Source organism: Lathamus discolor, chromosome 1 (assembly GCF_037157495.1).
Source record: "Lathamus discolor isolate bLatDis1 chromosome 1, bLatDis1.hap1, whole genome shotgun sequence".
In the NCBI taxonomy this organism is placed as follows: Eukaryota; Metazoa; Chordata; class Aves; order Psittaciformes; family Psittacidae; genus Lathamus; species Lathamus discolor.
This window is the reverse complement of record NC_088884.1, coordinates 132,434,224-132,454,041: the sequence shown is the minus strand read 5'-3', so window position 1 is coordinate 132,454,041 and position 19,818 is coordinate 132,434,224. Positions and strand designations below refer to the sequence as shown.

General features: G+C 41.2%; 1 protein-coding gene across 9 annotated transcripts in view; it reads left to right on the top strand.

The window, feature by feature from the left end:
• Positions 1–14,758: 14,758 nt before the first annotated feature.
• FAT1 (FAT atypical cadherin 1) overlaps positions 14,759–19,818 on the top strand; it is a 115,702-nt gene continuing 110,642 nt past the window's right edge. For 3 of the 9 annotated variants that reach the window (XM_065696183.1, XM_065696161.1, XM_065696146.1), the window contains exon 1: positions 14,761–15,188. In XM_065696183.1, coding sequence (XP_065552255.1) covers positions 15,135–15,188 — 54 coding nt within the window. In that variant the 5' untranslated portion in view covers positions 14,761–15,134. Of the gene's footprint in view, positions 15,189–16,890; positions 17,028–17,094; positions 17,532–19,818 lie in introns of those variants that run through there. The other 6 variants (XM_065696192.1, XM_065696164.1, XM_065696174.1 and 3 more) reach the window with 6 other exon arrangements.

Sequence of the window (19,818 nt, the reverse complement as noted above, 5' to 3'; positions counted from 1 at the left end):
GCTAAATCTATCCAATGTGCAATTAATTAGATGTGAGGATCAAAGCCGCTTGCTCCTTTTGATGTATTATTTTTATATTTTTTAAAGTTCTGTCTTTTTATGCCAGCAAAGAATAATAGAATGACATATGACATGTGAACATAGATGTTCATACTGAGTTAATACAACACATGCAGAGGTTGAAGCTAAAAAAGAAATTTTGTTCTAATTTGTTCCTTACGTAATTTACAGAAAATTATGGTAAAGAACACTGTTCAGAAAGATGTACATTTATTTCCACAGACTTAGTTCATGGGTTTGGATTGTCAAGGCCATTTAAAGGACAAAAGTACTCCATGAAAATTAAATAGTTGGATATTCATGTAATCCCTGGGTCGGGTTCTTTTTTATTTTTTGGTAGGGTTTTTTGTTTGTTTTTTTGTTTTTCGGGGCGGGGGAAGGGTGTTTGGGATTTTTTTGCCAGGGAACTTAAAACATCATGGCATTATTGCAATCCCATCCTCTTAATATCAAGGAAATGGCACATTGGTCCAAGTGGTTCTCATTATATGCTTGGAGTATGATTACAGAAAACTCCTTCATGCCAGTTCTTTCTTTGCAGGCCTGGGGGTGTTTTTGGGAGGACAGAGAGACCTGGGACTATCTGACATAAGAACAATCTCTTTCTACCTTAATTACTAAAAGCATAACATAATGGCCATAACGGGTTTATCTAGCCCAGTGTCCTGTGCTGTGACTATGAACAACAAAGACACCTAGGGAAGAAGTATAATATCAGGTAACAACCGCATGGCCAGGCCCAGAGTGTATACGCCAATGGCTGGCACTGGGGCCAGTGACGTTTAACACAAGTTAATGACCTGGACATGCCTCGGGTGAGAAAAGGCTGAGGACTGGGACTGTTCTGCCTGGAGAAGAGAAGGTTTAGGGGGATCTTATCAATGTGTATAATTATTATATGAGAGGGAAAGAAAATGACAGAGCCTTATTCCTCTCAGTGGTGCCCAGTGACAGGACAAAAGGCAGTGGACACAAAACACATGAAATTCCCTCTGAACGTAAGAAACATTTTTACTGTGAGAACTGTCACTGGCACAGGTTGCCCAGAGAGGTCATGGTGCGTCCATCCTTGTAGATATTCAAAGCACAACTGGACGCAGTCCTGGGAAACCAGCTGTAGTTGACCCTGCCTAGACAGGGTAGTTAGTCTAGATGATCTCAAGTCCCATTCAACCTCTCAGAGACTGTATGTGATTCTGTGACAATAGGAACACCTAGGAAAGAATGTTAATATAAGGTAAGCACATGGAGATATTTCTCATGAACACTCATAAAACACTTTGTCTTGGGAATTTCTTTCAGGCAGAAGTAGTGTTTTGATATTTAACAGAAGAGCCATAAATTTCATAGTTTCATGTAAAATCATTCTCTCTTTCATTCTTCTACCATTCAACCAATGATTAAATAGTTAACACGGTGGAGAGACAGTAATTTCAGGCTGTCGGCAGATTCACAAGAACCACTGAATTATTTCAGAATAATATTTTTAACATTATCCCTTCAATCTGCAAATGTGGTTAGGGAATAATATCACTTACAGATGTGGATATAGGAGTTCAGTGGCAACTCACCATTCACATTAACTATTTAAATGAGGTAAGTGCTTAACTTACTATGGCACTTCTAGAAACACCGATGGGCATTTAACCGCATTTTCTGTCACACAACTTACATTTGGACATCAATTCCTAATATCTTGGGTAATAGCATGCTAGAAAGTAACACATTGGAAATTGCACTTGCTTGCTGAGGTAGCCCAGTTTAGTTTACTTCTGTGTATTTCCTTTTTAAGTTACATCAAGGCCAAGCTGAACAGAGCTTTGGGAGACACAGTCTAGGGTGAGGGGTCCCTGCCTATGGCAGGGGGTCAGAACTAGATGATCTTAAGGTCGTTTCCAACCCTAACCATTCTATGATTATATGATTCTATAAGTAGTATTTGTTATTACCCTAAATTTGTGTCAATAACAATCTAATAAATCTCTTCAGGGTCTTTTACAGTACAGCTGAATTTTATCAATCTGCAAGCTTGATTTTTTTTCATGCAGACGTTCTTTCTTATTTCAGGAAAATTTTTATAAAATCTAAAAAGTTCCACAACAATTAATATGGAAGAAGTCTTGAGTAGCCATATCTTGAGATACGGGTCCTCAGATGGCTGATTAGAGTCACTTTTTGCTCTCTATTCTTTGCCTTTTTTTGAATGATGTCACCCATTAAGGCTTAAGCCCCCAGACCAGGAACTGTCAGTATGTTATTACACTGCAATAGCACATTACCTTCCTAAATGATGATCATATGTTTTTTCCAAGGCCTGAGAGTAAAAAACTTGATTTGAAGCCACTCACAAGGCTCACCCTTACATAGCAGCTTTAAGACTAGGTACAGTCACCACAGTTTCTACTGTTCAGGATCAGGTATAGCACCAGAAGGTATAGCAACTTGCAGTTTGTTCTGATGTTGTCTCATATAAAATGTTAATTATGGTTGTTCTGACTTTATTGACCTATTTTTGATCTCAGTATTTCATAACTGGTAATTTAAAATAAGGCCCTCAGAATAACCAATAGCACTTGGTGAGATTTTGGCATCTAACTAATTTAAAAATGGGACTTGGGCATGTTAATGAAAGCTCTCCTTTGTGTTTCTCCTCTGCAGGTATGAAATGGATATACTAAAACCTTCTAAACACAAAGGGTTATTATAAAAAGAAACACATTGAAGTTGTGAAGTAAACAATGGTTATATGATAAAGTAAGATGGTAGTTGCATAGACTCAGCACTAGATTTTGAGATAGAACAATGATATATGACATTTCTACAATAAAATGACTAATCTTATACTACCATGGAGGAATACTTTTTTAGCACCTTTGGATAGATGATCATTTGCAAATTCTGTTTAACACGTTGTTACTCTTACAAACATTCTCATATTGCCATCTAGAAACATAAAAAGCAGCACAACGTTGAAGATTATTTCTTCATTCTTCAAATAAGTAGCTTGAGGACATAAATTCTTCAATTATTAAAATATCTAGTAAACATCTTGATTTATTTGGACTCACTGGCCTACAGTGTCAGTCTCTCCCATAAATGTTTTCAAAATAACTAGTTAAAGTCCTTCTGAACCCATCACAAGTCTCCTTTGTTTACAGTAAACCTGACAATAGTTAGTTTACTGCCAGTGATACTTAGTCCTCTCCAGCTGACCAGAACCGTCTGTCTCACTGCTTCTGAATACTCCTTGTCACCAGTTTGTATTTGTCTATTTTGCTTATACACACAAACATTTAAAATCTTGGGAACATGAATTTTTTATTATGCACACAGAATCCAGAAACAATCATCCCTGAAAGCATTAGCAGAAAATCTATGCTCTATTTATAGCAATATTTGATAATAGCAATAATAATACAACTTAAACTTCTGTGTCTTTGTTGGGTAAAAATCATGACATGCCATTGAACGGAAAGGCAACATTAACATATGCTGTGAATTTGACCAAGAAACCAAGTGCATTTAAATAAAAGGTGAAAAAAGTAAACCTTTAATTTTCTGCAGATTGGGGTGGGGGGTGGGCGGATCAAATAAAGCAAGGGTTTTAATTCCACTGCAAGGGGAAACATACTTGTGTGTGTCTTTCTACTGTTGTGACTGTTTCAGAATATATACTAACTAGTGAAAGGGTCATCATGGTATTAATATGGTATTAAGCCAAACAAAATGTTTATTTAATAGTAGAATGAAATGCACACATAAATAAACTATGAAGGTCTCACTTAGACTAAACCATATTATGCAGACAAGCTTGAAGAAACATTTCAAAACCTTAACCAAAGGAAAAAACCCCAAAACAGTTAAAAAAAGATAGCCGTTGGCTGTGTTCTTTTTAATAACTGCCTAATTCATAACTGGAGATCTGAAACGTGTCTTCTTAACAAATACATAGCGGAAAAGTTTTCCTTGGGGTTGCGTGTGTAATTTTTAATGAATTTACTTTAATAAAAAATCAGTATGGGCTTTTCTGCAGTTTAAGATTATGGTAAACATTTTTTTCAATCTTGAATTTTGCTAAGGGTCCAATTCTGCAACAGTTTTTCACACTGGATTTTGCTTATGGAAGCAGTTTTGCTCACTATTAGTTACAGAATTGCTCCTTATGTTTAACCAGTCATCTTTTCAAAAGAGTAATTATTTTCTGTAGTAAGGTGTGAATATTTTGAGAGACTCAAATCCTTGGGGCACATAGCAAACATGGAGGTACGGCAATACTTGATTCACTGTATTGCTATTACCCACTTACCTGCATTTATCTTATTATAAAGTCTCTAGAAGTATCCCTTTTTATCTTCTGAAACTTTGCGTGTATAGCACCTTTTTCTGCAACCTAAACATCCTAAACTGCTACACAGAACTAGATTAATTCACAAATTTCTTACAGCCAGTGATGAGCTATTGGAAGGTAACTACATTCAGTCTCCACTGAAATGTCAGCTTCAAGCCAGTGACCTGGCAGTGAAAAATCTATTCTCACACCCCTGAGCATCCATCATCTCAGATAGATAGCCTTTTTAATCTGTAATTATTTATTTCCATTAAACTCTAAAGCACCTTGGTAAGATACAGGCAATTTAACTTTTATATTCGATATTTCATCAAAATGCAGAAAACTCTTTCATGGTCAGAGCTTTTATTCTTCTGTGCAGTGATCTTTGCAATTAGAGCACAATTGTAGTAAGTACAAAAGAAGAAACACACTGTGTGTGAAGAAACCCTGGAAAAAAAAATTGGAAGTGAAGGCAGCAGTCAGTGTTGCCAAATATTTAAAAAAGGACAAAATCTTCAGACACATTTTACAAATACAGTTAACATAACACAATCAACTAGTGCTCTGTTATAGCCACTGCAATTTAATTATGCAGTATCTTTTTTCAATGAGCCTACCTGATAAAAAACACCCATTTTCATCAGAAAGAAGGCCAGAACTAAACAAAATCATGTTAATAGGTACTTTTTACACTTCAGATAGTTGAACATTCCTTGTCATCATACACACTAAGCACTTAATTTAACAATATATTTGACTATTTAAATCAAGGAAGACAAGAAGACTGGTATACAGCAATACACAGTTTCACATAATGTAGTTTCTGTCTGCTGACCCCACTAATGAAATAAGGAGATAGCCAGAATATTTCAAGTAGTTGAGTAAAAGACTTATCTCCTACTAGCTCAAATATAGTTATTTATAGAACATACAAACTTATTCCATTGCTGTGGAAGTAGAAAGTCTTTTTCAGTCTGCATTTCACTTTCTTTTTGCAAAGGATTATGAGAGAGTTATGGTAGTGACTTCATGAGATACTATCATTCAATTGCTTTGATTCTGTGACATACTTCAATTCTGACAAGAAAGTACAGGTGATAAATTATTACATTTATTTTATCTGGGTTTTTTTGGGTCACAAATTTTAAAATGCTAGTGTAAAAAAGTTTCTAGCTCAACACATCCTTTCCTTAGGATTGTTTCATTTGAATAGTGTCTTGATAATACCAAATATAAAAAAGGGAGTGATGGGCTTTACAGCAGACAAACGGTTAATAAATAATCTGGATTCATTGCATTTGTGGGGAGAAAGCTTCAAAACCAAGACCTGAAACAGAAAGGCCTCTTATTTATACTTATTTAGTAAGGAAACACTAGATAAGATATTCTGCTGGTCTTGGGTAGATTTTTAGCAAAAGTTCAAATGAAGGTTCATTGGAGTGCCCCATTCCTGAACACTTATGCTGGTAACAGTAACAGGAGAGAAAACTGAGTAGAGAGAAAAGTCAATATCTTGAGAGCCAAGAAGGAGTTACCATCAAAGCTAGCCTTCCATTGTGTAGTCAGATTATGATTCCTATTACAGTCATGGGATAGTAAGTACAGAGAAAAGTTGTGAGACAGCATTAGTAGAAATATCCTTAAAACTTGTTGAAAAGGGAAAGAGCGGAGGGGAAGAGAAGACAGAAAATATGAATAAAATGCCAACAAAGGAAAAGCAGGATTAGGTACGATTTTTCTTCAAAATTATTTCATTTGATACAAGGCCTTGGAAATGCCAAATGTCAAATTTAAAGCATGTTTTTCTTCATTGTTCGCTTTTACTAGACTTCTCTTGCTCTTTTCTGTGGGTATTAATCAGTTTGTGTTGGATAGAATACATGTTGAAATACTCTTTATTACAGTTTTTGGACAGCACTGTGATCTATTCAGAAGAACGGAATGGGCCTCTTTGGTCTTTGACTCAATAGACTTGAACAAATGTTCAATCTAAAGTTCCACCCATTGGTCTGAAAATTTCCCTCTGTGCAAGATGTATATAGCTGGCACCAAGATGCCAGCTATATAAGATGGCACCAGCATTTTTTTACTGGGTACACCTGCTTTCAAGGTACAAATAATTCTAGCTACATTGACTAGTGGAAAAAATGCACCTGAAATGTGCAAAAATTGATTGGTATGACAGAAAGTTTGAATATATTAACTGAATGTCACCTCTGTAGCTCACATAGTACCTTTTCTGAAAGCAAAAACACTTCCTTCTTTGTCTCTCATGCATCATCTGCTGAACTCTACCCAGTCTAGCTCACCAATCTAATTTCTTTTTAATCCTCCCTTTGTAAAACCTTCATGGCAGATATGTCTACTTAGTTCGAACTAAAGCAAGGGTAAGCCTCTCTGAACTTAAAGAAACTGCTTAGGAGTTGAGGCTAGGTGGCTTAGAAGTTTTATTATACAGCTTCAGCTTCTGAGACACTAGCTTTATTAAGATTGCCAATATCAAATAATAATAGTAGAATTTTATTTTAAGGGCAATTCATGTCTGAAGGCATACTCTATCATTTACTGTAGGTAAGCAATGATGTTGCAATTACAAACAGAAAAGGACACAATATATTTCTTCTGACTGACATTATATATGTTTATGATGTGAAAAGAGGATATATTGATATTGATTCTTACTTAGATCTTATTTTGATGTATGCTTTTATTTCACAGACATTGACCTTTATGTGATCCCATTTATGTGAGAGAATTTTTTCCACACATTCAGAGTGATACAATATTGGTCTGAATGAACACTTCCACAGTGTTCATTATTTGGCTAATTTACATAGTAATAACCCTATCTGATGTGTCGTAACAGTACTAAAGATGGTATAGAGGACTAGAGAGTATAGAACTTAGAGCTTAAATATGACACAGACTTATTATGGAGGATAGCGTGTTTTACTGATCTTGGATGTTCCGTGAGGCTTTTATTTATTTAATTATTTAAAATAAATAACTTTGGCGGGAAGGAGTAAAGAAGGCAGCAAATCGTGTTCTGTATGTTTAGAATTAAAACAAAATACAAGTTTTGTAAGTGCTAAAAGAGTGACAGAAAGAATGGGTTGTCAAATCTTATTCAGTAATACAAACACATGGGAGAATAGACAATAGTAGGTAAATATTATGCTGAATATATATATTAATGATCTTTTTCAGAAATTCTCTTTTGTTAACAAAACTTGTTTGCATATACAAGAAAAGAAGTGCTACACCATGACAATGACTGTGATGGAGACCTAGGTTGGGTAGAGTGGACAGACCAAGATCCTTCTCTTATACCAAGCTTTCAAAAAAGGTACTAAATTATCAAATATAGGAAAAGTAGATTTTATTAACTTTTAAGAAGACTTGACTTCATAAACAGGAAAAAACCTCACAGTGACTAGTTAAGACAGAAAACAAATAGAAATAGTTCATAAATCACACTTTTGCTGCACACTGCTCCTTTGCAAGACAGGTTCCTGTTTCACTGGATGAATTTCAGCTAGCTGAGTAATATTTTGAGAAGTAAAGAACTGCCCCCTAGTACTTGTGAGGCCAGTTATTTTGCCATCATCCCTGGCAGATAGTTGTGTATCAGCTCTCTGTTCCTTCCAGCAAATTCTTCTTAAAGAAGAGACTCATTCCCTTGCAATGACACTGTGCTTGAACTAGACAGCTAAAAGGAAAGGGAACTTCTTGTCATCCTGAGCACTTTTATTTGTTACTCAAGTATTCAGGCTCTTGCAAAATCCAATAGACACTCATTGAACTTGTATTCTTTACATTGATTTAAGTTAGATTTTGATCAATAGTGTAGAGAAGAACACCTTGTAAGCAAACAAAGGGTTTTTTCACACATATACTCCTTCTGGATCAGGCAACAGTTTACAAGACATCATGTGTGATAGGAATGTCTAGTCATGAAAGTCCTCTCTTCCATTGGATGAAATAATATTCCCAAATACACTGAACCTCAGAAGCTGGATACATGTAAACAAAGCTTAATCAGATATTATCCCAATAATAGTGAAATGGGATAAAGCCACCAGTAAAAACCAGGAATCTTCATCTCAATGAAACCTAATGGCTCTGAGGCCTCACTTTACATACATGGGAGTCTAAACCTTTATGAGCTTTACAGCATGCACACAAGCATTGGGTTCTCAATTCTTTATTTTTGAAAACCTTAAACTTAGCTGTAAGTCTAGACTAATTGCAGAGGAAGGACTAGGTACAGTATTCCATACTATGCACTAAAACATTGCGTTTTAGTAACAATGGAAAACTGCTTTATTTCTAACTATCAGCTTTTCAAAATTCTGAAGCTATCTAGGGTTTTAATTATTTGGATTTGCAAATCCTAAACTAAACCATAACCTAAGATTAATGCTGGATGAAAAAGAGAAACATGAAGCTTATGACATTGTAGATGCTAGCTCAACTAAAATCTCTTTGAGCCCTTCAGTACACTGAAGTCAATTGAGTTCTAGACTTATATTCTATATATATTTTAATGCTATAGATTTATAAGCTGTAGGTCTAAACCTTGTCTTTATAAAAGGACCGGTGACCACAATAAAGCGGCATAATGACTTAGTCCCAGTAGACACCTATGCCTTTCCTTCTTCTTTATGACCTGAAGAACTTTGAAGATATTCACAGTATTAAATTCCAACATTAATCATCCTAGACTAAATTAAAACTGCCTTACCAATCCATTAGCACTAGGCAAATCCATGTCTTACACAGACACCAAACTTATTCCTGATATTTTATGAGTACCACGGTCACTGGGGATCTCTACTTTTCTCTACAGTTCTTCAAGCCCTAATTCTAGATTTAGGAGCAGTTTTAGAACCAAAAGGACCAGTACCTTACTATAAAACAGAACACAGTAACACCAAACATTCTTTTACTTCATTCAGCCCTTTGTAATACTAACGTCCCAAGTTCTTAAAACCTTATTTCTGTGAATTCACGCCAGCTCCGAGGTTAATGGAGCCTGGACAACTAATTTCAATTACTCAAAACCAAGGAAGTTTAGTGTACAAGTCCATGTGACCTGACAAGTTGCATCTGCAGATACTGAGGGAACTGGTGGATGTAGATGTCAAGCCATTATCTATCATATTTGAGAGGTCATAGCAGTCTGGTGAAGTTTTTGCAGAGTGGAAAAGGGAAAACATAATCCCCATGCAGGGGAGTTGGAACTACATGATTTTCAAGGTCCCTTCAACCCCTAACCATCATATAATTCTATGATGATTCTAAATACTATGTTACGCAGCTTAAAAAAAAAACAAAACAAACAAAAAACTACAACAAAAATGTAATAGCCTAGCCCTTTTCTGATCTTGTCAAACACTTTAATTGTTCTTTAATTATTTAAATCTATAAAGAGTTTCTCATATTATAAGATTGTGAACTGATGTCTTTCTGCCTTAGGCTCAGTGGATCTGAACTTGGTAGTGCAATCCAAGCACCAGTAAGAAGGAAGGTAAGTACAGATAACGTAGGAGCAGACTTACCCTACCTTGCTGAGCCAGACAAGACAAAAATCCCTGCAGATAGCCATACCACCATCATTCCAACCTATGAAATATTGACGATAACTGGGATGTTTCACTTTTGTTTGGGATACACTAGCACAAACCATTACCCTAATTTCGACCCTTTATCAAAACACCAGTACTGTCCACAACAGTACTACTGGTTCCGGCTTGCCAGTATGGCATAGGATAGGATAAATGCCATAAAAGCAAACATACCTTAAATGATGTCTTTTTATTATTTATTATGTAGGCTTAAAGTAATCTATTTCACTAGCCCTCAGCCTGAGATAGATTGGTGATGTGGAAATGTGTCTCGTTTCTGAAGCGAAGCCAAAATACTTAAAAGTTGACATACATAGAGGTAATCTGTAAGACAGAAATTTTGTAAATATGAGGCTGCCTAACTCACTCCTGTTTAGAGAATATGTCATTCCTGCTCCTCCCATTATTACCTGAAGAACTAGCATACTTAGAAACACAAGATCATCCTTTAAGTGTATTTCTTTTTTTTCCTCTGTAGAATTGCTCCAGGTTTTCTTTACTGTTACATATATGTGTATTTAAGACATATCTACAAATAGCTGTAGCTTGTAGGTTTAATGATTCAGTCACCTCAGTAAACTCTGTAGGTTCACAGGGTGCAGAATGGATTGTCAAGAAGCTGAGATTGTTTAGCATTTCATTTTACCAATGCTGATATATGACTATTATTTTGACACTGCTGCCTTGAAAGTCTTGAAAAACACTGTGAAAGGGTACCTAATCAAATAGTCGGTGATATTTTATGCAGAAAGAATTCTCTAGGATAAAAGGAAGTCAATAAAAATAATTAAACTATGAAAAGTTAAATATGCTTGCTCAAATTCTGTCAGATAAAGAGACACATGCAAAGGCATTCTAAAGATTTTCAGGGGGTTTACAACAGTTTGGTTTAGGTAGAAAAATGCCAGCACTCTCTCAAATATGTCTCTCATGCAAATTGCCACCTTTTCCCCTCTAAAAAAAAAGGGGGGCAGGGGAAGAGAGAAGTGGACAGCTGTGGTTCAACCCAAGTTTGCAGACAGTAGGCAAGAACAGCCAGAAAGGCAGAATTGTTTTTTATTCCCCACGTCCGCATTTACAAAAGAGGAAACAATATAGAGGTAAATGAGTATACACCCTTGACTACAGGCCAGGGAGAGGATGATTACCAGGTTTTCAGGAATTGTTTTGGGTGGGGTTTTTTGCATTACAAAGGCTACAACTATTTGACATGCTGGGGAGTTCTTAAAACAACCGGGCCATGAGAAGAAGAGAAGAATGGCCACAGCAGAGCTTCTGCTTATCAGTCTTCTTCTCTCTGCGTAACCGTAATTCAGACAGGGCACAGGTTTCGTGCTAGCTATTTGTACTGTAGAGAATTTTATTCTTACTCTAAAACCTGTGTCAGATCAGTTCATATTTAACTGGCAGAGAATTTGCCTGAAACTGCGCCTGACCTCGTTACTGAGAAGATGCATTTGCCCTCTGCCACAGAGTCTCAATGTTTATGGGCCCTTGATTGCTCCTGAGTCAGTGGGTGCTATTGTGTTCAGAAGTGCCTTTTTGGAAGCTGCACTTGGTGTAACAATTGCACTGTTTCACCCTCATAGAGACCAAGCCATAATTATCCTCGCCTTTGCCATCTCTGAGCCAGTGCAATTCAAAGTGCTGATTTCGACTTTGAAAGCTTTTTGCAGCTGAAGTCCCTACAATTTGAAATTAACGTGGGGTTTTTTTTTTTTTTGGGGGGGGGGTTGGTGGTTTTTTTTAGTTCCCCCAAAATGGGAGCTGAGAGATCAGTCCAAAGTACTTGAGATATCAATCCCCATGTGCATTTGTGCATTGCTGGGGCTGGCAGCAGGAAAATTTCTCTGGAGGACACTTGACTTCATTGTTTACTTCCGATCTATTGACCTACTCAGTTGAACTATCAGCTCCTGTTTGTTAAATACAAAGGAAAAGAGCTGAAATCTATGAGGCTAGTTTTGAGGTAGATTAGTGAGAAGAATGTCTCGCATTAGAGAGACATAAAGCCTCACAGGGAAATGATGATTGTGATTATGTAGGAATATAATTTCTGGTATTCTTATTATTTTATGACAAGAGTTCTCTAACATAAATGCTTGCTCGTAGTCTGATACCATATTTCTATTTCATTTTTTGGGAAATAATTCCAAACTTGAAGGATCCATGTTTCTCTCAAAACTAAACTGTCTAATCCAGAGAGCTACTTTTTTTAGTGACAGCTGAGCCAAAACTTGTTTCAGTTTAGGCAGTTTCATAAGGACCAGTAAATGACAGGGAGCATCAAACACATTTTGCTACAATCGTTCTAAGACTGGAAGTCTTTCAGAGAAGTGCATGGTGCCCTAGGCACTGAAGTGTGATTTCAAGTATTCTCTTTTATACCTTACCTATAGGTTAAAATGCAACAGAATACATTAATTTTCTTTAGGATAACATATCAAAAAGATATCCTGGTAAGATTAATCTTTAAATGTGACAGTCAACAATTATTTTAACAGCTTTATTTACACTATGCCCAAGAATAAAAATCAGAACTATCAGAATAACTTTGTCAATATTATTCATGATGTTAGAAACCTGTTTTAGAAGGTAAAACTATATATATCAAGAAGACTTATGAATACACTTGGCTGGACATTTTGGCTCCAACACTTTATCTGAAGCTCTAAGCACCATTACCCACCACTGGAAAGTGACTGCATATCCCTTTTTTCTTCATCTAAAGTAGTTGCTGTCAGCATAGCATGTGTATTGAAGGAAATCCAGAAAGCCCTGGGTTTTTTTTTTTATCTTTACCAGCTACTTTTGAGAGATGCTCCCACCCTCATACATGAGATTATTGCAGTTGACCACCACTGCACTCCTCCAAGCATTGAGAATTAAAGTTTGGACAAAGGTTTAAGCAATCTGCTGCTCTGGCCTTTAGTTACTTAGCAATCAACCATAATATGGCCTTGAAGCTGAAAGGTAGCAAATTATATACTCAAAAATTATGAAATATTTGCAACTGTACTGAGTAGAACTGTGGTTTACACTTGTTTATAGCCTTTAACTATAATGCCTTTAAAGTGTTCCCCTTTTAGCTCTTTTCTGGAATGCTATTTTCAATGTGGTTTACTTTACAAAGACAACTTTGAAGCTGTGTTCACAGAAGGAAAGATCATTTGGCCCAGTGGCACTTGGATAAGGACTTAGTATAATTCCATTTAGTGTCTTCAAAAAGTAACTCTGAGATGCTAAGTAAATCAATCAGCTGTGTCTGTTGTGGAAATCTATGAGGTCAGCGAATTTTGACATTAAACTTTCCATACAGATTTATTCAAAGTGATCATTCCCAGGCTGAATTGGCTTGTATGCACTGTTTGGAAATGTACTTAGTATCTATATACTGCAGTTTATATCTGCTCTTCTTAACAAAGAACACTGCACGCTCACATGGCTGATAGATTTTAGTGGTGAATCTTATAGGAAATAATGATCCAATGTCTTCAGAAGTCAAATTGACTTCTGGAGGAAGGCCCTGACTTTAAGGTCCTTAGGTATAAAATGTGTTACAAATTAATACTTTACCTTGTGGGAATCTGAGAGTGATTTACAAAATTAGTGTTACACTATTTCTCTCAAATAAATAACTTTTAAAATGGTTTCTGTAGCTTTCCCAAAATTTTGTAACCCCCACATTCAGGACCTACCCAGCCATGCTTTTAAGCTAACCCCTGGTCATTTAGCTGTGACACCTCTCCTGGTCTTTGTCAAGGAGGCACATTTTGTTGGGAGCTATTTTGAATAAAGAAGAACCACAGTTTAAATATGCCTTCTTTGGTTATGGTTTACCATTTTTGAGAAGGAGCTGCCACTTTGCTTTTTTTTCTTTTTTTTGGGGGGTGGGGTGGGGGGTGTGTGTTAGAAACCCTTTGCTATGCCTTGAAAGATATAGCTCCCCTATATTTTGTATTAATTCCCTGAAGGAAAAGAAAAGGGTAAGGAAGAAAAAAGAAAATGAAGGAGAGGGAGAAGAAAAGGAGAAGAAAAAAAGGAAAATTAAAATAAAAGAAAAAATAGAAAAAAGGATATAAAAGGGGGAAAGAAAAAAGAAAAAAAAAACGAAAAAAAAGAAAAGAGGAAAGAGGAAAGAGGAGAGAAAGAAGAAAAAAAAGAAAAAAAAGAAAGAAAGGAAAAAAAAAAAAGGAAACCCGAAAAGGCCAGCAGAGGAGAGGGAGAGAACTGTTCTAATCTTAACGCGCTAACGCAGCTGGGAGACAGCACTGATTGCCGTGCTCAGCCCTCTTGGAGTCACCCGGTTATTTTAGCGACTGTACCCCGCTGAGGAGGAGCTGTGCGGCAGGGGAAGCGGTGTCTCGCCGTGCCGAGTGGCGGCGGTGGAGCGAGAGGGGCCGCAAACCGGCCGCGGCCGCGGAGAGTCGCCGCGGAAGGGGACCGAGGGCGGAGGAGGGCCTCGCCTCACCTGTGAGGGGGCGGCCGGTCCGGCCCAGGTGCGCGGCAGGGGCTCCGCGCAGAGCCGGGGCGGCGCAGTGGGGCGCGCTGCTGCTGCCGCTGCGCTCCGCTGCAGCGGTGAGGAAGAAGGGGGTGGTGCTGCCGCGAGCAGGGTCCGAGGGGGACGGACGGAGTGAGAAAGAAGACGGAGGGAAAGAGGGAGGGAAGAAGGGAGGGAGAGAGGCGGGGGAATCTAGGAGGAGGGAGGGGATCGGCGATCCGGCGTAGCTTACCCACTCACTCTCTCTGCTGCTGCAACTCCTCAACTCTGTCCGTTCTTTGCCTGGACATGTCTTAAGAAAGTTGCATCTCTCTGCCTTTCGCCTTCCTCTTTTTTTTTTTTTTCCTTTTTTCCTCTTTCGCCCTTTCTCTCTCCACTCTCACCCCCCCACCCCCTTTTTTTTTTTTCTCCTCCCTATTTTTCCTTCCCACCCTCGTTCAAGTTTCGAGCAGCGGATGGGTCGGAGCCGACATGCCGCTCTGTGGCGATGGGGCCGGGCTCCGCGCTGAGCGCCGGAGCTGCGGGGCTCGGGCTCTAGAGGTGTGTGGGCACCTGAGCATTGCTCGCTTTTTCTCAAGCGGACAAAAAAGAAAGGGGTGGTAGAAAGCGTGCGGAGATGAACCGAGCTGGAGCGGACTTTGAGAGAAGAACGCCGAGTCCAGCTGGTCTGGTGAGTTCTTTGTTTAATGAGTTTATTATCAGCAGGGTGCTTAGAGAGATGATTCCCGTGAGAGTTTTGGTGCTCTGGTTTGTTGCGCTATTGAAAATACTGAGGTCTTCGCTTCAACCCCTAGTTTATAACTGTGTAGTGTATGTATGATTCTGTAGGCTTATATATATATATATATAGAGACATACCGACTTTATCCAAAGCTCTGTATACCTGTGGCGGAGGGCACCGCCCGCTCCACCACCACCTTCACCGAGAGAGCGGCAAGCAGGTTGCCCGATGCAGCTGCCTGCAGCCGGAGCCGGGCTCGGCGCCGCGGGCTACCGGCTCCTCTTCGTCTTGCCGAGCCCGGGCTGGTTGCCGCTGCGGTGCCCGGCTACCCGTACGCTGTGGCGCGGCGCCCCCTGCCCGACAGCCGCGGAACTGCGGCCCCGTTGCTGCCGCGAGGAGGCCGGTGTCCGGACCCGGGTGGGGGGAGCAGGGACGGAGGGGCACTGCCTGGGCGGCCCCCAGAGTCTCCTGGCCGAGGGCTGTTGCGCCTGAAAGCCGGCGCTTTCTGAAGGGGTCGGCTGCTTCTGATCTGCAGCCCCGGGCGTGTGAGGCTTTGGCTATGGGAGGGCCCCCTATGCAGCTGGCTTATTTATTTATGTGGCTAATAAAAGACGTGGCGGGGCTAATGCGCGGTAAATGCGCCCCCGCTGGCTTCTCCCGCCCGCAGCCCGGCTGCACTGTGAGCCAGCTACATCGGGATTCCCCAGGCAAGCGACTGATCGTTATTAAGCGTGATCACTTTATTAATGAGCGGGGAATCCTTCGAGAACTGTTTCGGAGTATTAATCTTTAACGTAAGGCTGGCGGGCTGACAGGCATCCTTCAGCACTACTTCCACGCCCGAGGCAGCCTGTACCACCTCCCCGGGACGCGAGTAGGCTGCCGCGCTCCCGCGGCTGCCCCCAGCCCTCCGCAGACTCCCCTCGCCTCCGCTTTTCCCTGCGCCTGGACGCGGCGCTACTCGTTAAGTCGGCGGCGGGGAGTCGCGGTAGCTGTCAGTCAATGTTGGCCGCTACTGAGAGACCTCCCTCCGCACGGCCGCGAAGCGGCGTCTCACCCAGCCGGGGGCCAGCAGCTGGGAGGCGTGAGGCCAAGCCCGCCGCACGGGGGAACGGCTGCCGAGGCGCTGCGGCCGCCGGAGCTAGTGGCGGCAGCTGGGCTCGTTCCGGGTACCCGCCGGTCCTCGGGCAGCAAAGCCCCACAATTAAAGACCTGCTGCTCCCGCGGGCTCCGACGGTCCCCCTCGCCATTCCGTAAGATGTTCCCTGGCAGTAGCTTTCTTAAAGTTTCTGAGTAGCCTCCCCGAGGGAGATCTTTGCCACACGCAAAGCCGCCGCATCCCCGGACCGGAAACCCCTTCCCTGCCGTCCCGGCCGGGATGGAGAGGGGCAAGCGCGGCGGAGATGAGGGGTTCCCCCCGGCCCTGCTGGCGTCCCCCGTGGGCACCGGGCCACTGGGAAAAGCAGCTTGCGCTGTGGTTCGCTCTCCCCCTGCTTCCCTCTCTCCACATTCTCTACTCCTCCTGCCGGGCCGGGCCTGTGCGGAGAGTAAGAGTGGGGTGCGGGAGTGCCCGCGCCCGCGGAGCGCCGCAGAAACGAGTTCCGGAGGGGCGGCAGTCCAGTGCCGCGGAGGAATACAGCGGCGGGGGGCGCCGCGGCCCGAGGGGGCGGAGAGGCAGCGGTGAGGCGCGCTGGCGGCCCAGGGAGAAAGGGGGAGCGGCGCGGCGGGTACCGTGTGGGGCTGGCCCCGTCCCGCGGCCCCCTCCCGCAGGTAACGAGAAGCGGCGAGGTGCGGCGCGGTGAGGCGCAGCCGGAGTGGACGGGACAGCTGAGCGAGTTGTCGGGAAGTTTCGTTAGCGCAGGGAGGAGGTGGCTTGAGCCCCCTTGGGAAGTTTAGTCTCTGAGGCAAGGCCTCCCGGAGGCGCTGGCCGTGCATCTGCCTCGTGCTGCGAGGGCCGGCGTAAGGGGCTGCGAGTTGGCGACCGCCCCCCTTGCCCCCGCCTGCCCACGGCGCCGGGCCCTGGTGGCTGCCGGGCGTCGCGGGCCCTGGCGCCCGGCTGCCTCTCCCGTTCCTCCCCTCGTGGCTGGCGGCAGCCGGCGGGGCTGAAGTGTTGGCCACGCTCTCCCGAGAGCCGCAGGAGCTGAGCTGGCAGGTTGCTCCTGAGCTGCGTCGAAGAAGAGGGGTGGCGGTGATTTTTTTTACCCCCGAAGGCAAGGTGTCTCGGATGCGGCTGATGGGCCGTTGCAAGCTTAATTCCTTGGTAAACCGGCAGGGGCGATTCGCGGCGAGAAAGTATGTTGGGGTGACTTTCTTTCTTTGTCTGCACTTTAACTTCGTGTCCCTCGTTGCGTTCCTCGCTGCGTTCCTCTTCGCGTTCCTCCGAAAGATGAAGGGCAGTGTCCGCCTTTGGCTCCGGCTCTCCGGGAGATCCCGGCTGGGCGCATCAGCTGGCTCCCGTGTTTGCTATCTTTCTTTCTTTTCACGGTAGTTGAAAGAAAACAAAGCTTTGTTTGAAAGGTGCGCTTTTCAACCTCCTGGTGTCAGTGAGCGGCGGTGTGTCTTACTGCTGAGATTATCCTCCCTGTTGTAAACTTGCTTTTTTATTCGGGGGGGGGGGGGGGGAAGGGGAAACGCGTTAATAACTTTAAAAAATGCTGCCTTCTAGAGTCAGGTTTTCTTGAGCTTTAAATAGTTGCATGCAAGTTGTTCATAAGCAGTTGAATGAGAAATATTACCAGTATTTTTTTACCACCTCTGCTGTCTTTCTGTGGAAGAATGCTGTGTAGTAGATGTGTATTTCCTATTTACTTGTCAAACTGTTGAAATATTCAGCTGTTTAGGGAGTAAAATGCTTTGCTTGAGTGCTGAAGGCTATTTATTTTTTTAGTTTGTTCTCTGTGGGATCTTAAAGTCTCACTTTCAGAAGTCTGGAAGGTGAGCTTTAGCAGTCGTCCCAGTAGTAGGGTAATCGCCTGTCTTTTATAATTTAGTATGTGAAAGAACTTTTCTTATCTAAGTTACACTGCTATCAGTGCAAGTAGGCCAATACAGAATTCTCTTAAACCCTCAAATATTTAATTTTGTTGTGGGTTTTTTTGTTTGTTTTTGTTTTTAAGTTTAAAGCTGAGTTCAAGCTCAGTGAAATTACTACTTTCGTATTCACAAACTTTAAGGTGCCGTGCCAAATTTCAGTCAAATTCTTTCCTAACAGAGATTGAAGGTCTGCTTTTCTTTGCACAACTGTTGAGTTCAATATGAGATACACTAGTAACTGCCATATAGATGAATAGTAGAAGTTCTCTTTGTGAAACTTTGTTTCACTCCAGATTCAGAATCTTTGCATGCTGGTTGAGTACAGCGGCTGCATTTTTGGTTTTAATAGCAAAGGTCTAGAAAGCATGAATCAAATGTATCTCATGAGATTAATGCATAATGTGGAGAATACAAGCATAAAATTTACTAGGCTTTAGTCACAAGTTGAAACTGTTACATTAATATCTATGACAATGTACAATTTTGTTTAATAACTTACCAGCTTTACTGAAGTAATGTTGTGGTATGCTTTCATCATGTGTTAATGTTCTAAATACCACAATAGTTGGATGTGCTCCCTCCCTCCCAGGAATGCAGATGACACTTAAGGTTTTTGTTTGGAAACTTTAGCATTCTGAAACAACTAAACCTGATTATTTTTTTCCAGTCAGACTGCATAAATAATTGCTTTTCAATAATTGAGAGAGTATGTGTAACTACAGTTAGTACAGCCCACAAAGCCCTGTGATCTCTCGTAGCCTTCTACAATAGGAACCCTGGTATGACAGTTTAGTTACTGCAATAACTCTTCACGGTACATTTGTGTCAAATGGCATCAATAGCGTATGCTGATCAAAACTGACTTTTAAAGTAAATAGGTGATGTTTTGATTGGTGGAGGCATTTTAGTCTTGCTAACTTAACATTACAAGTCAAAGAAGATGGTGCCCATATGGGGTGAAACCCCCACTACATTCGTTAAAGATTTCAGTAGACAAGCACTGTAGAAACAGCATTAAAGAACCTCTTTCAATGCTCAAAATAGTCTGATATGTCCCTAGAGTGGTGTAAAGGGCCATGATCACAGAGTCTTATTCTGCAAATGTAAATGATGTAGCTTAGTCTTGCAGCAGGTCCTTCTGGATTTAACTACCAGATCTTGTGTGTAGAAAAGGGATAGCAGTGGGACTAAGACTCATCACAACTTGGGCCACGTAGCCTGATATAGGTTCTTTTTCTACCTCTGATTCTTGGGGAATTAAATTTGCTCTCTCTTGACACATTATGTAAAAGATAAGCTTGTTTGGCTGGGTTTTTTTTGTTGTCTTGTTTGGCATTGAAATTGCTATGTACTAAATTGTCTATGCTTGAAACTTTCAAGTCTCGAACTTCGAAGCCTAGGCACTGTAAACGTACTACTAAGAGACACGGTCTTTTACATCACTGCTGTCTTATCTGGGTCATCTTCATTTGTAAGCTATCAAATTGAGGTCTGATAACTCCAAAATTTTGCTTTGTAAGCTTTGAATGTCAAGATAGTTCTTATT